Source organism: Lampetra fluviatilis, chromosome 63, assembly GCF_964198595.1.
Source record: "Lampetra fluviatilis chromosome 63, kcLamFluv1.1, whole genome shotgun sequence".
Lineage (NCBI taxonomy): Eukaryota > Metazoa > Chordata > Hyperoartia > Petromyzontiformes > Petromyzontidae > Lampetra > Lampetra fluviatilis.
The window spans coordinates 5735245-5746331 of NC_136337.1; the positions used below are offsets into that span (position 1 = coordinate 5735245).

General features: G+C 55.6%; 1 protein-coding gene across 1 annotated transcript; it reads left to right on the plus strand.

Annotated features, from left to right (window-relative positions):
* Positions 1-577: 577 nt before the first annotated feature.
* LOC144951691 (partitioning defective 6 homolog beta-like) lies at positions 578-10543 on the plus strand. Its single transcript, XM_078881988.1, has 3 exons — positions 578-947; positions 2634-2943; positions 6586-10543. The coding sequence occupies exons 1-3, from the start codon at positions 888-890 to the stop codon at positions 7530-7532; spliced, it is 1317 nt and encodes a 438-aa protein (XP_078738114.1). The 5' UTR covers positions 578-887; the 3' UTR covers positions 7533-10543.
* The last annotated feature ends 544 nt before the right edge of the window (positions 10544-11087 follow it).

The following is an 11087-nucleotide window of genomic DNA, read 5'->3' on the forward strand; positions in this document are numbered from 1 at the left end:
TACTGCATAGCCCATACAGGTAGAGTGTGAAGAAGGGCTATTGCTCGAAACGTCGCCTATCACAGTCCATACGTTACCTTTCAAGGCCACAGACACAAAGATCCCCCGTATAGCCTTAACAGACTGTTGGGGTAAGTGCTGTTAGTGAGTAGCACCTACGAAGGCCGGCATGGCACACGGAGGGGGTGGGGGTGGGCAGTGGCGAAGTTCACAACACCGCACCGGCTACTCATTTGCGGCCGAGTCGACCTAGAGGGAGGCCCAGCACCGGTTCAGATAACCGCCACCACTCGTGTGTTGGTGGCCGTGAGCGGGAATCGAACCCAGGCCCGCCAGGATGAGCAGCGCAGCGTGGCGCTAACCGCTGCACCACCGCTCCCCACCAAGGCGACACCGCCAATGTTATATTCAATCTGGTGGGGGGGGGTTTGCAATGAGAATGCCCGAGAACCGGAAGAGCCATATAAGGAGTTTGTCACTCCCCGCGTGACGTCCGCGCCCGAGTCTATATATAGACCCTGGGTCCGCTCTGTGTTCAGACGGCTCAGAGCGTGATCATCATCATCGGCATCGCCGCAGCGCGCTCGGATGGGTTCAATTAACGTCGACCAATCCTGCGACTGTTAATTCGTCGCGAAGAGGGCCAATTGGATCATCGGCCCCGCTTATAGCAGCAATTAACGTTCGATTGACGCGAGCGCGCGCGTGTGTGTGTATTTAACAAATATAAAAACGCGCGCGCGTGTCGTTCGATAGGGGTTTTAAACGACGTTAGCGGTGTCCACAACACCAATAGTGAGGCTACCGAGGAGATTTCGTCATCGGCGGCGGTATTTTAAATCGATCGATCGATCGGTCGTCGGTTCGTCATTGGGACCTCGGGAGAGATGACGCGACATCAGAAGCCGTCGCTTGTCGCTCCCGGCATCGTTGAAATTAAGAGCCAGGTAAGGATTTTGTGGGGTGGGGTTTGGTGGGGGGGGTGAGTGGTGGGGGGGGGGGTGAGTGGTGGGGGGGGGGTTGGTGGGGGAGGTTTGGTGGGGGGGGAGGCGATTTCTCTCAAATGTGTACGTATCGCGTGCGGGTACGACCAAATTTTAAGCGACGCCAATTTTCTATTCGTAAATCGGATCAGCGTAACGCGCGTTGCTCCTCCGCATAGCCGCATACACAGGACAGAGACCCCCCCACACCCTCCCACACCCGTGTAGCCTGTCACAGACTGATGTGCTGTTAGCGAGCACCTATTAAGGCCAGGGTGGGTGGCCAGCACCACGCCCGGCCGCCTTTGTCTCCTGAGTGGCGATGGGGTTTTTTTTTTTAACACCGCACCAGGTTACTCATTTGGGGCTGAGTCGACCTAGGGGAAACCCCGGGGACCGGTTCAGATAAAACGTCACCGGCGTATTGGTGGCCGTGAACGGGAGTCGAACTCGGGGCCGCTGGGTTCGTAGCATTATTACATTGACACCTTCATACGCTCTGTGTTTACAAAGAGAATTTCATTGCATCGGTATTTGACCATACTTCACCACTCCAGTCAATGCAAGATCGCACCTCCGATTAGCACGGTTCGCTACGTACGGTGCGAAAGAAGTTCAACATACAAGATGCGTGCATAAATACGAGCACGTACAGTACGTGCGTATACATATACACACAAAGACAAAGTGCCCACGCCGCGCGTGTAGCCTGCGCAGGCTGTTGGGGCAAGTGCATGGTGATAACTTATTCAGATCGGTACGACGCACAAAGGTGTCATTACCGATTCCATCTTTCCATTTTTTTTTCGCGACAAAATCTTTTCCTGCCCGGCCACGGCTAACAACAGTGGCGAGTGATAATCCGAACCCGTTCCCGGGCCGCCAGCCCTTCAACAACCCGTACTGACCAGCGTGGTGAAGTATGGTCAAACAGGCACCGTGACCAGCACGGCACGGGGAGAGAGAGACCTTCATCCAGCTGTGGTTTAGATGGGCTTGGCTCCCCGTCGTAGGAATGTGGAATTTCCACTGAAATACTTCTTTGAAGCAAGAATTACCTTTGGTTGTTGTTGTTTTTAAACTATGCATTGGGTTGTGTGGCCCATGCAGCCACGAGAGATCGCTACATTAGCCGCAACGTAGATTTGAATCTAAACGCCGAATCGTTTGACATCCAATGTAAAACAGGTCAAGGCACAGCCCTGAAATTGCTCACTCGCGCCACTGCTGATGGAAGGGGCCTTCACTTAAGGGATCTCTAGAAAGGGTCTTTAGTCTACTCTTCCACGTCTATCCATCTGAACATACATATGTCCATACATCAGTTCATCCGTCCATCTGACCATCCACTTGTTTATCTATCCGACCATCCATCTGACCACCCATCCACTTGTCCACCCATCCACTCCTGCATTCATCTCCTTGTCCATCCATCCGACCATCCATCTGACCACCCATCCACGTGCCCACCCATCCACTCCTGCATTCATCTCCTTGTCCTTCCATCCGACCATCCATCTGACCACCCATCCACGTGCCCACCCATCCACTTGTCCACCTATCCACTCCTGCATACATCCACTTGTCCACCCATCCAATTTGTCTCGCCCTTTCCGCCTGACCCGTCCATCTGTGCGCCCCGTCCACCAGTTTGGTGCGGAGTTCCGGCGCGTGTCGATCGCCCGGTGTCCACCCCCGCGTTTGGAGGAGTTCCGGGCCCTGCTGCTGAGGCTGCACGGCCTGGCAGGGATGGTGGGAGGAGCGAGCGCAGGAGGCAGCAGGAAGACAGCAGCAGCAGCAGGAGGAGGAGGAGGAAGACGAGGACGAGGAGGTGGAGGGGAACTGGTCGTGTGCTACACGGTGTCCGACGGGAGTCTGCTGCCCATCACGAACAGCCACAACTTCGCCAAGGCCATAGCGGGGGCGGCACCGCTCCTGCGAATCACCGTCACCATCGCAGGTGAGCGGCTGCGGCGGGTCGACCATGCCGCAGGTGCAGGGGCCGTTGTTAACTACCTCGCCGGCTGCTATGCAGGAGGTCGTGGATGGGTTTGCTTCCGACTCTGACGACACCTGCTGTATATTTGGAGTTTGGGTGTCTCTCTCCACGTGGTCACGTGGATTTTTCTCCGCGTCCTCCAGTTTTCCCTCCACATTTAGAATCAACATCACGCGTTTGGAGTATTTGGCTGCGATACATGATGCGTGCTGCCCAGCACCACGAGGGCGCTGCAGTGGCTAGGAGATGTTAACTACCTCGCCCGGTATACAGGAGGTCATAGGTTCGATCCCGAACCCTCGCGCCTGCTGCATATTTGGAGTTTGCGTGTCTCTCTCCACGTGGTCCCGTGGATTTTTCTCCGGGTCTTCCCGTTTTTCCCTCCACATTTAGAATCAACAACGTGCGTTTAGAGTGTTTGGCTGCTGTACATTTCCACGCAATAAGCCACTTCGTTGAGCTATCATTTGTGATGAGCCAGGTCGCATCTGAAAAATTGCTATTTTAGTTCCGTGGGTCTTACCTGGTAAAATATAAATAGTTATCGTTAGTTGGACTGATGGGAATATTTATTTGTCAGCGTCACATGGACCACGTGTACACGCACACGCACAGAACGCGTGTACACACGTGCACCCGAGATCTCAATCTCAATTTGAAACCGGCTCTGTTAACACGGACAGCGTGAATTGTTTAGCACGTCGGGTGTGGGACGCGTTTAACCACGATCAGGCGCACGCAGCGTGGAACGAGGCAACTTATATTCGAAAGGTGGAACGATTTGGTGAACGCGGAACGATGGCGCGTTGGCGGAGGGGAGTGTGGGAAACCTGTGAGCGAGACGCGATCAGTCGAAAAATCTCTCTGTGGACGTTCAAGATGTAAACGTTCCCCCGCCGATGGAATCGGAGGACCTCAAGCCTTAGGCCCCGCCCCCCTTTTTTTTGTGGGAGATTACCGTCATCCTCGTTGCGGTGGTAATGACGCCACCGCAATCGCGGGGTTTTAATATTTCGTTTTGTCTTTATTTCGGGGCCCTCGCCGCTGCTATTTTTAAACCTTCGGCACCAAAAACAGACTCTGGTTTTTATTTCTGGAAATTACGCCGGCCGGCAAAATTTGCGGGGTCAATCCACTGCTGGATGAGGCCCCCCCCCTCCCCCACGCCACGCGGATAAGTTTGGATCGGTGCGGGGTCTGCGCCGGTCGGGGAGCATGGAAGCACGGTACAGCGGTGGACTTTTGACGTTGGCCTCGCCGCCCTCTGCCGCCCCGTGGCCGCCTACGGCAACCTGGCGCGCAATTGGCTTGCGAATTAGCCGGGCGCCAGTGGTGGCGGTGGCTACGCTGCTGCTGCTGCACGTGGCTGCCTGTAGTCCCAAGCCACTGTTGGGAGGCATTTTAGAAATCTTGGCAAATTTGGCAAATATGGGCCCGAGATGCCGTCACACGATGGCCTGCACTTGTGAATGACGTCGGTGGGGGTGGGGGGGTGGCGGAATCTTCAACGTCCGACGCGAGTGAAGCAGACGGCGCCGTCGGAGTATCACTTCCAATTGTCCACGCGCTACCGCCGCAGTAATAACCAGGGCGGCCGCCGGGTGTCGAACCGCGAACTTCTGCAGCAAGTGGGGAACGCGCGGCCGCTGGGCCGCGTCAAATGTCGGGAGGTCGGCTTCGGAGTAAATAGCGGAGCGACAGCCATCATCATCATCAACATCGTCGTCGTAGCTTTTATCATAATCGTAATGATTATCATCATCGTCCTCGCAGTAATTTTCATCAACATCACCGGCATCGGTGGTGCTGGTTGGCGGGGGGGTAGGGAATTGTTCCACCCCTCTTCAACAGAACGGGATGCTTGCCAAACCGAACATAATGACAACACGAAAGCATCGCTGCACGGTGGCGTCATGGAGAATTTTTATAACCTGGCGGGTGTAGGGCCTCCTCCCCCATACTCGTCTCCCCACGTAAAACGAAATACCACACGAGAACATTTATTTTACTCAATCCATCGGCCGCACGGCCTTCTGGGAGTGTCATCGTCATCATCAGCAGCAGCAGTGGTAGCATCGGCTCAACGCAAGCGATAAACCCCCGGGGGGCCGTCTTTGGACACTCGGTGCCTCATCAGCCGCCTTTTCGGGCGGGATCATTTTGCCACCGCAGATCGCGTCGGCCTGCTCCTTCGTAGTGCGAGTGGCGTGTCGGGCGCAGGGGGCAAATCGACCGTCACAGCGTTTGAGACGAGGCTCGGCTCCCGGGCTGCGCACCCCCCCACCCCACCCCCCAAACCGTCCACCAGGCAATTTGTATTCCGCTCGCACGCGGGGCCTGCAAGCGGCGGCGGAAATTGAGATTTATCTCTTTGACAGCGCCACGCGAAGGGGTCCGTGGATGCCGTCGAGTAGCGTGGCCGGAGCGAAATCGCCGGGCGGGCCCCCGGCCCCACTTCGGCAGCCCCCCCCCACCTCACCCCAAACCCACGCCCAGCCCCACACGATTCCAAAATCCAGGGTTCACGGTTCGATCCGCGAGTAGATTACGCGTGCATTAGTATTTCTTCGCGGTGAATGTCGCCTGCGAGGGTGACGCGAGGCCGTGACGCCAACCCACGCGCACAATAAAATTAAGAATGACAAAGATCCCCCGTGTAGCCTTAGCAGACTGTTGGGGCAAGTGCTGTTAGCGGGTAGCACCTAATGAAGGCCGGCACTGTGGCACACGAGGGGGTGGGTTGCCAGCACCACGCCCCGGGCGCCTTTGTCTTCCCAATGGTGTTGTTTATATATCACACCAGGTACTTATTTGAGGCTGAATCGACCTAGGGGAGGACTGGTTCAGATAATTATCGCTGGTGTTGGCCGTGAGCGGCAAATGAACTCGGGTGGGCCGGTTCATAGCACAGCGCGTACACACCCACACAACAACAACAACCGCCATTCGCCACTAAGTGGCGGTGACGTCACCACGACGCTTGTGCCAGGCCATGTGCACCTTGAGGCCACGTGAAGTGTCGAACGCCCGCTGGCAGGAGGTCACGGGGCAGACCCAGCAGGTGCCACGGGTCGACTGACCGAGATGACCGAGATGACTGGCTGATGCACCACCTGTGCCCCCTACTGTGCCAACTTGCTGTGCTTTAGCCACCCGCATGCCTGCGTGTGTGTGTGTGTGTGTCGCAGTCGCTATCAGGACAATCTCTCCGCTGGGGTAGGTGTACCGTGAAGTGACTGTTAGACGACACCGCTGCAGGCACACGGCGCCACGCACAGCAGCCGGGGACGCGAGGGGCAGTGGGTGAGAAGGCGTCTAACGTCACAAAGTTTAGAATGTGATGCCACCTCCCCCACTCACTTCCCCAGCAAACTATTTTTGGGTTACTCACTCACAGTTCTACGCGTACGTTTGTATGTAGGAACGTTGAACCCATAATGCACCTTGCGTAGCCAACCGTGCTAATCGGGTTACTCGCTCACCACAGCCACCACATCGCAACGAACTCCTCCGTGTGCCATTCACAGCACCGCCACGCAACACCGCGGCATGAGTCACCGCCGCCGCTAACTCCTCCGCCTCCCGTTCCCCCCCCCCCGGCAGACGATGCGCAGCTCGCCACCGCGGCCGTCTCCTCCTCCGCCATCGCCAAGCGAGGGGTGTTCTCCGGCCTGCGCGGACGCGACGGCGCCCCCCACGCCCCCCGGCTTCCCGTGGGGCCCCCCCGGGACTTCCACCCGCTGTCGTCCCTCATCGACGTGGACGTGCTGCCGGCGAGCCTGCGTCGCGTGCGGCTCTACCGCAACGGCTCGGCTCGCCCGCTCGGCTTCTACGTGGCCGACCGAAGCGCCGACGGCAGGGCCCGGCTAGGGGGCCGTGGCGGTGCCGGCGTCTTCATCTCGCGGCTGCTGCCCGGCGGCCTGGCCGCCTCGTCGGGCCTCCTCTCCGTCGGGGACCGCGTGCTGGAGGTGAACGGTGCGCCCGTCGCCGGCAAGGGCCTGGACGAGGTGACGGCTATGATGGTGGCCAACGGGCACCACCTCGTCATCACGGTGAGGCCCGCGGAGCTGGAACGGCGGGACGGCGGGGATGACGGAGGAGTCGGGGGAGGAGGGAACGACGATGAGTTCTGGACGCGCGATTCGGGAAGCTCGGAGAGCTCTGTGCAGTCGCTGGTGTCCGACGGCAGCGAAGGGATGAGGTTATCGCGACGGGGGTCGCAGCGCCATCATCATCACCAGCAGCAGCAGCAGAAGAAGAGGAACCATGTAAAGGAAGAAGTCTCTTTGACCTCGCGGAGCGGTGGCGATTCGGACAGCTTGGCGTTAGCGCCGCTCCTGTCCGACACGGAACTGTGGGACAGCGAGGCGGAGGAGGAGGATTTGGTGATCGACCAGATCGGCGTCGATCGCCATGCGGACTTCCCCGCCGCTGGCAAGCCGGACCGACCGCTGGCCACATACGACGGTGGTGCGCGGAACTCGCCGTGGGCCCACCGACGGTCGGGCACCGTGACGGAGGAGGGTGGAGTCATCACACTCTACCTCTGAGGTCCGCGTCGCGCCTCCCTCGCGATGCGGCGAGAAGTCCGGTGGACGTCTGCGGGTCGCGACGGATCGCCATTTAGTTCCCCGAACCCTCGGGAACTGGACCATGCGGGCGATGGGTCGGAGCCGACGCTTGACGGGCGACCTGGGAGATCCCGATCCATGGATGGCGGAGGACAAGGTCACTCGAGACGGGCATTGGCGTGGCACCCAATGCCCCACTGGAAGAGAAGAACTAAGCGCAGGTGATGGTGCCGATGACCACAATGACGATGATGATCATGACGATGGGACTGTTGAAGTGGTTCCTAGAGGTTGGGTGTTACCTGTGCAATGGCCAGAGAAACTGGCAGAAGGATGGAAGTGATGGCGTGGTGGCCTCAGTAGCATTGGCCGTCATGACCCATTGACCTTGTTTCTGGGAGAGTAGGCATTGGTGGAACACGCGTAGATGCTGCGGTGCTCATGTTCATCGACCACAATCGGATAACGGCGATGATGCTCGTTGCAGACTATGGCTACGACGACAATAAGGATGACGGCGATAATGAAGGTGATGCTACTGATGACGACGACGATGACGACGAAGACGATATCGGAGCGCGTCGGGCCCACAGTCGGGGTTTCGAACTCGCAACGTCCGCACTCGACGGCCGAGCGGTTCGACTGCGGTTGCCACCCAGCCACGTACAGAGTACGCGCAGCTCACTTGTCGTAACAGGGGGCTACCGGCGATCCCTACCCTCGCCCCACAGAGCGGTGGCACCGCGGTTAGCGCACCAAGCCGTAAACATGGTGACCCGAGTTGCAGCCTCGGCCTACAACGTAGGTGTGGTGAGTGATATAGGGGAATATCTTTTCGTACTATTTTTATTTAACCAGGTCGGGTCCACTGAGCTATGTAGATATTTTTTTTAGAAGCGACCTGGCCACAAATGACAGCTCAACGAAGTGGCTCATCACGTGGAAATGTATAGCAGCCAAACACTCAAAACGCACATTGTTGATACTAAATATGGAGGGGAAAACCGGAGGACTCTGAGAAAAATCCACGCGGCAACAGGGAGAGAGAGAGACACCGCAAACTCCAAATATACAGCAGGCAGTGTCAGGGTCAGAATTGAACCCACGACCTCCTGTATACCAGGCGAGGTAGTTAACATCTCCTAGCCACCGCGGCACCCAACTCCTCCCGCCGCGATATGTCGGAACCACTCCTCCCACCGCCACCCCCGCTTCTAACCGGCGTGGTGAAGTACGGTCAAACAACCCCCCACGACCCAGCACGGGGTGGGGGAGGGAGGTGGGAGGCCTTCATCCAGCAAACGGATTGACAAAAAGGGCTGTATATGAATAATATTACTATAGCGGCAATTGTTTTTGTGCGTAGAAGAGTAGTTTCGCGACGGCTAAAGTCGTGACGGTCGCGTGTACAGCTGTTGTATCAAGTGCTCTTCACCGATGTCTTATATGCAAAAGGCGCCGCTGTCCCCCGTCCGGAGTCCGTTCAACGTCGCGATGCAAGCGGGGAACGGTGGCGCCGATTTATCTCGCGCACCACCACCACCAACCACCACCCGCCCGCCTCCCCTGCAATGCCGTTGGTGATGTGGGGGGGGGGGTATCACGATGCGTCGTACACTATATCATATGATGTATCGTACGATACGTTGTACGATGTATCGTATGGTGCATCGTACAATGTACCACGGTGTATCTTATGGTACATTGTATGATGTACCATCTGATACATTGTATGATGTTTGGTATATCATACAATGTATCGTGCGATACGTAGTCGGGTATCGTGTGATACATCACCTGGGCTCAATGTATTTTACAATATTGTACTATACGAAGACTCATACGAAACTGTAGGATGCATTGTAGGAGAAATCGCCCAGAATCATACGAGACTTCGTCGATGCTGGTGACTGACCCAATACCCTCAACAATATATCGTGCGATACGGAGTCGGGTATCGTGCGATACAATACATCAGGCAATGTACCGTACGATACATCATCACAACTCAAACTGTGAATATATGTGTCTCTGTGTGAGTCGATGGGGTCTCTATGCGAGTGTGTACATCTCTACGCTAACCTCCGAATCTCTATGCGAGTGTGTGGATCTCGATGCGAGTCTGTGAATCTCTGTGCCAGTCTATTGGTCCGTGTGCGAGTCACCGTTCACCATGCCGAGATCACCGACTTTCCGCACTCCAGGATCCGCTTCGATCACCCGGGGGATGGCAAAACCCGGTTTTAAACCCAGGAAAAGATTCCGGCAGGATGGCGTTTGGTGGATTGGCGTCTCCGACACGGCCATTTGTGAGCCTCCCAAACTATTCGGGCAACTGTTGAGCTCCCTCCGTTCCTTGCAATGCCATTAGCGGCAATTACGAGTGTAACGCAATAGGGCTGCTGCAGGGAAATTCGAACCGGGTCTCGCGATGCCTAAAACCGTCCAGTAATTTATTATTTGTGTCCGGTGAATTATTTATGCAAATGGCTGTTGGTGTGTGGGGGGGGGTTGTTCCTCCATGCGATTATTTCTAGAGGTGGTGTTTATAGAAGAAGAAAAAAAAATATGGCTTGGTATTGTGTGTCTGTCATTGCCTAGAGACCCCATCGGAGACCCGTCTCAGTCATTGCCTAGATAGTCCAGTCTGTCATTGCATAGAGAGACCAATCTGTCATTGCCTAGATAGACCAGTCTGTCTGTCATTGCCTAGAGAGTCCAGTCTGTCTGTCTGTCATTGCTTCGAGACCCCATCGGAGACCAGTCAGTCTGTCCACCTGTTGTTTAGTATTATCTCTCATGTAACTTTTAATGCATTTTTACACCACAAATTGTACTGTGAATTTTCTACATCGAATGCACCGAGCAGCAACGTGATACCGGGCGGTGATGATTGTTGAAAACGAAACTCGCGTGCGTGCGCGTGCGCGTGCGTGCGTGCGCGTGCGTGCGTGCGCGTGTGTGTATGTGTGTGTGTGTGTTTTATATGTGTAAAAACTATTAAAATCTCTGAACAAAGTGGCATCGCAGAGTTGTGATGTAACACGAAGCACGCGGCAAATCGCGATCTGTAAGCCGACCGGGGATGCTTCTTGAATTTCCAGATGTAAGAATATGTTTTATACCTTTTCTGGCAATAAAACCAGTTGTGTTAAGATGTTAAAACACCAAACAGAAACCCTTTTGCACGGATTAATGTTTTGCATTAACCACATATAGTCTTGTGGTGAACATGCAAACAAAAAAAACATGCTCTGGTAGTATATGATGATGCGTTGTCTTTGAAACTGATTTGTCCACACCAGAGACAGCTTTCTTTAGAGCCTCGTCTCACTAACAGTGTTAGACCCAGAGGACAACACCATAAGTCGAACAGCACAAGGACAATGCCACTGTCATGACATTGAGAGCTCGGGGTGTTTTAACATCTTAACACAACTGGTTCTATTTGCATAAAGGGTCAAACCTATTCTGATATTTTGATATACTGGCAAGGGATGTCCCATGACATAATATTTCCAAAGAACCTTCTGG

Bases quoted from the DNA above. Each gene is read 5' to 3' on its own strand.
- LOC144951691 (XM_078881988.1), top strand. From the start codon at position 888: ATGACGCGACATCAGAAGCCGTCGCTTGTCGCTCCCGGCATCGTTGAA. The intron at 948-2,633 runs GTAAGGATTTTG...CCCGTCCACCAG, and splicing joins TCGTTGAAATTAAGAGCCAG to TTTGGTGCGGAGTTCCGGCG. The intron at 2,944-6,585 runs GTGAGCGGCTGC...CCCCCCCGGCAG, and splicing joins AATCACCGTCACCATCGCAG to ACGATGCGCAGCTCGCCACC.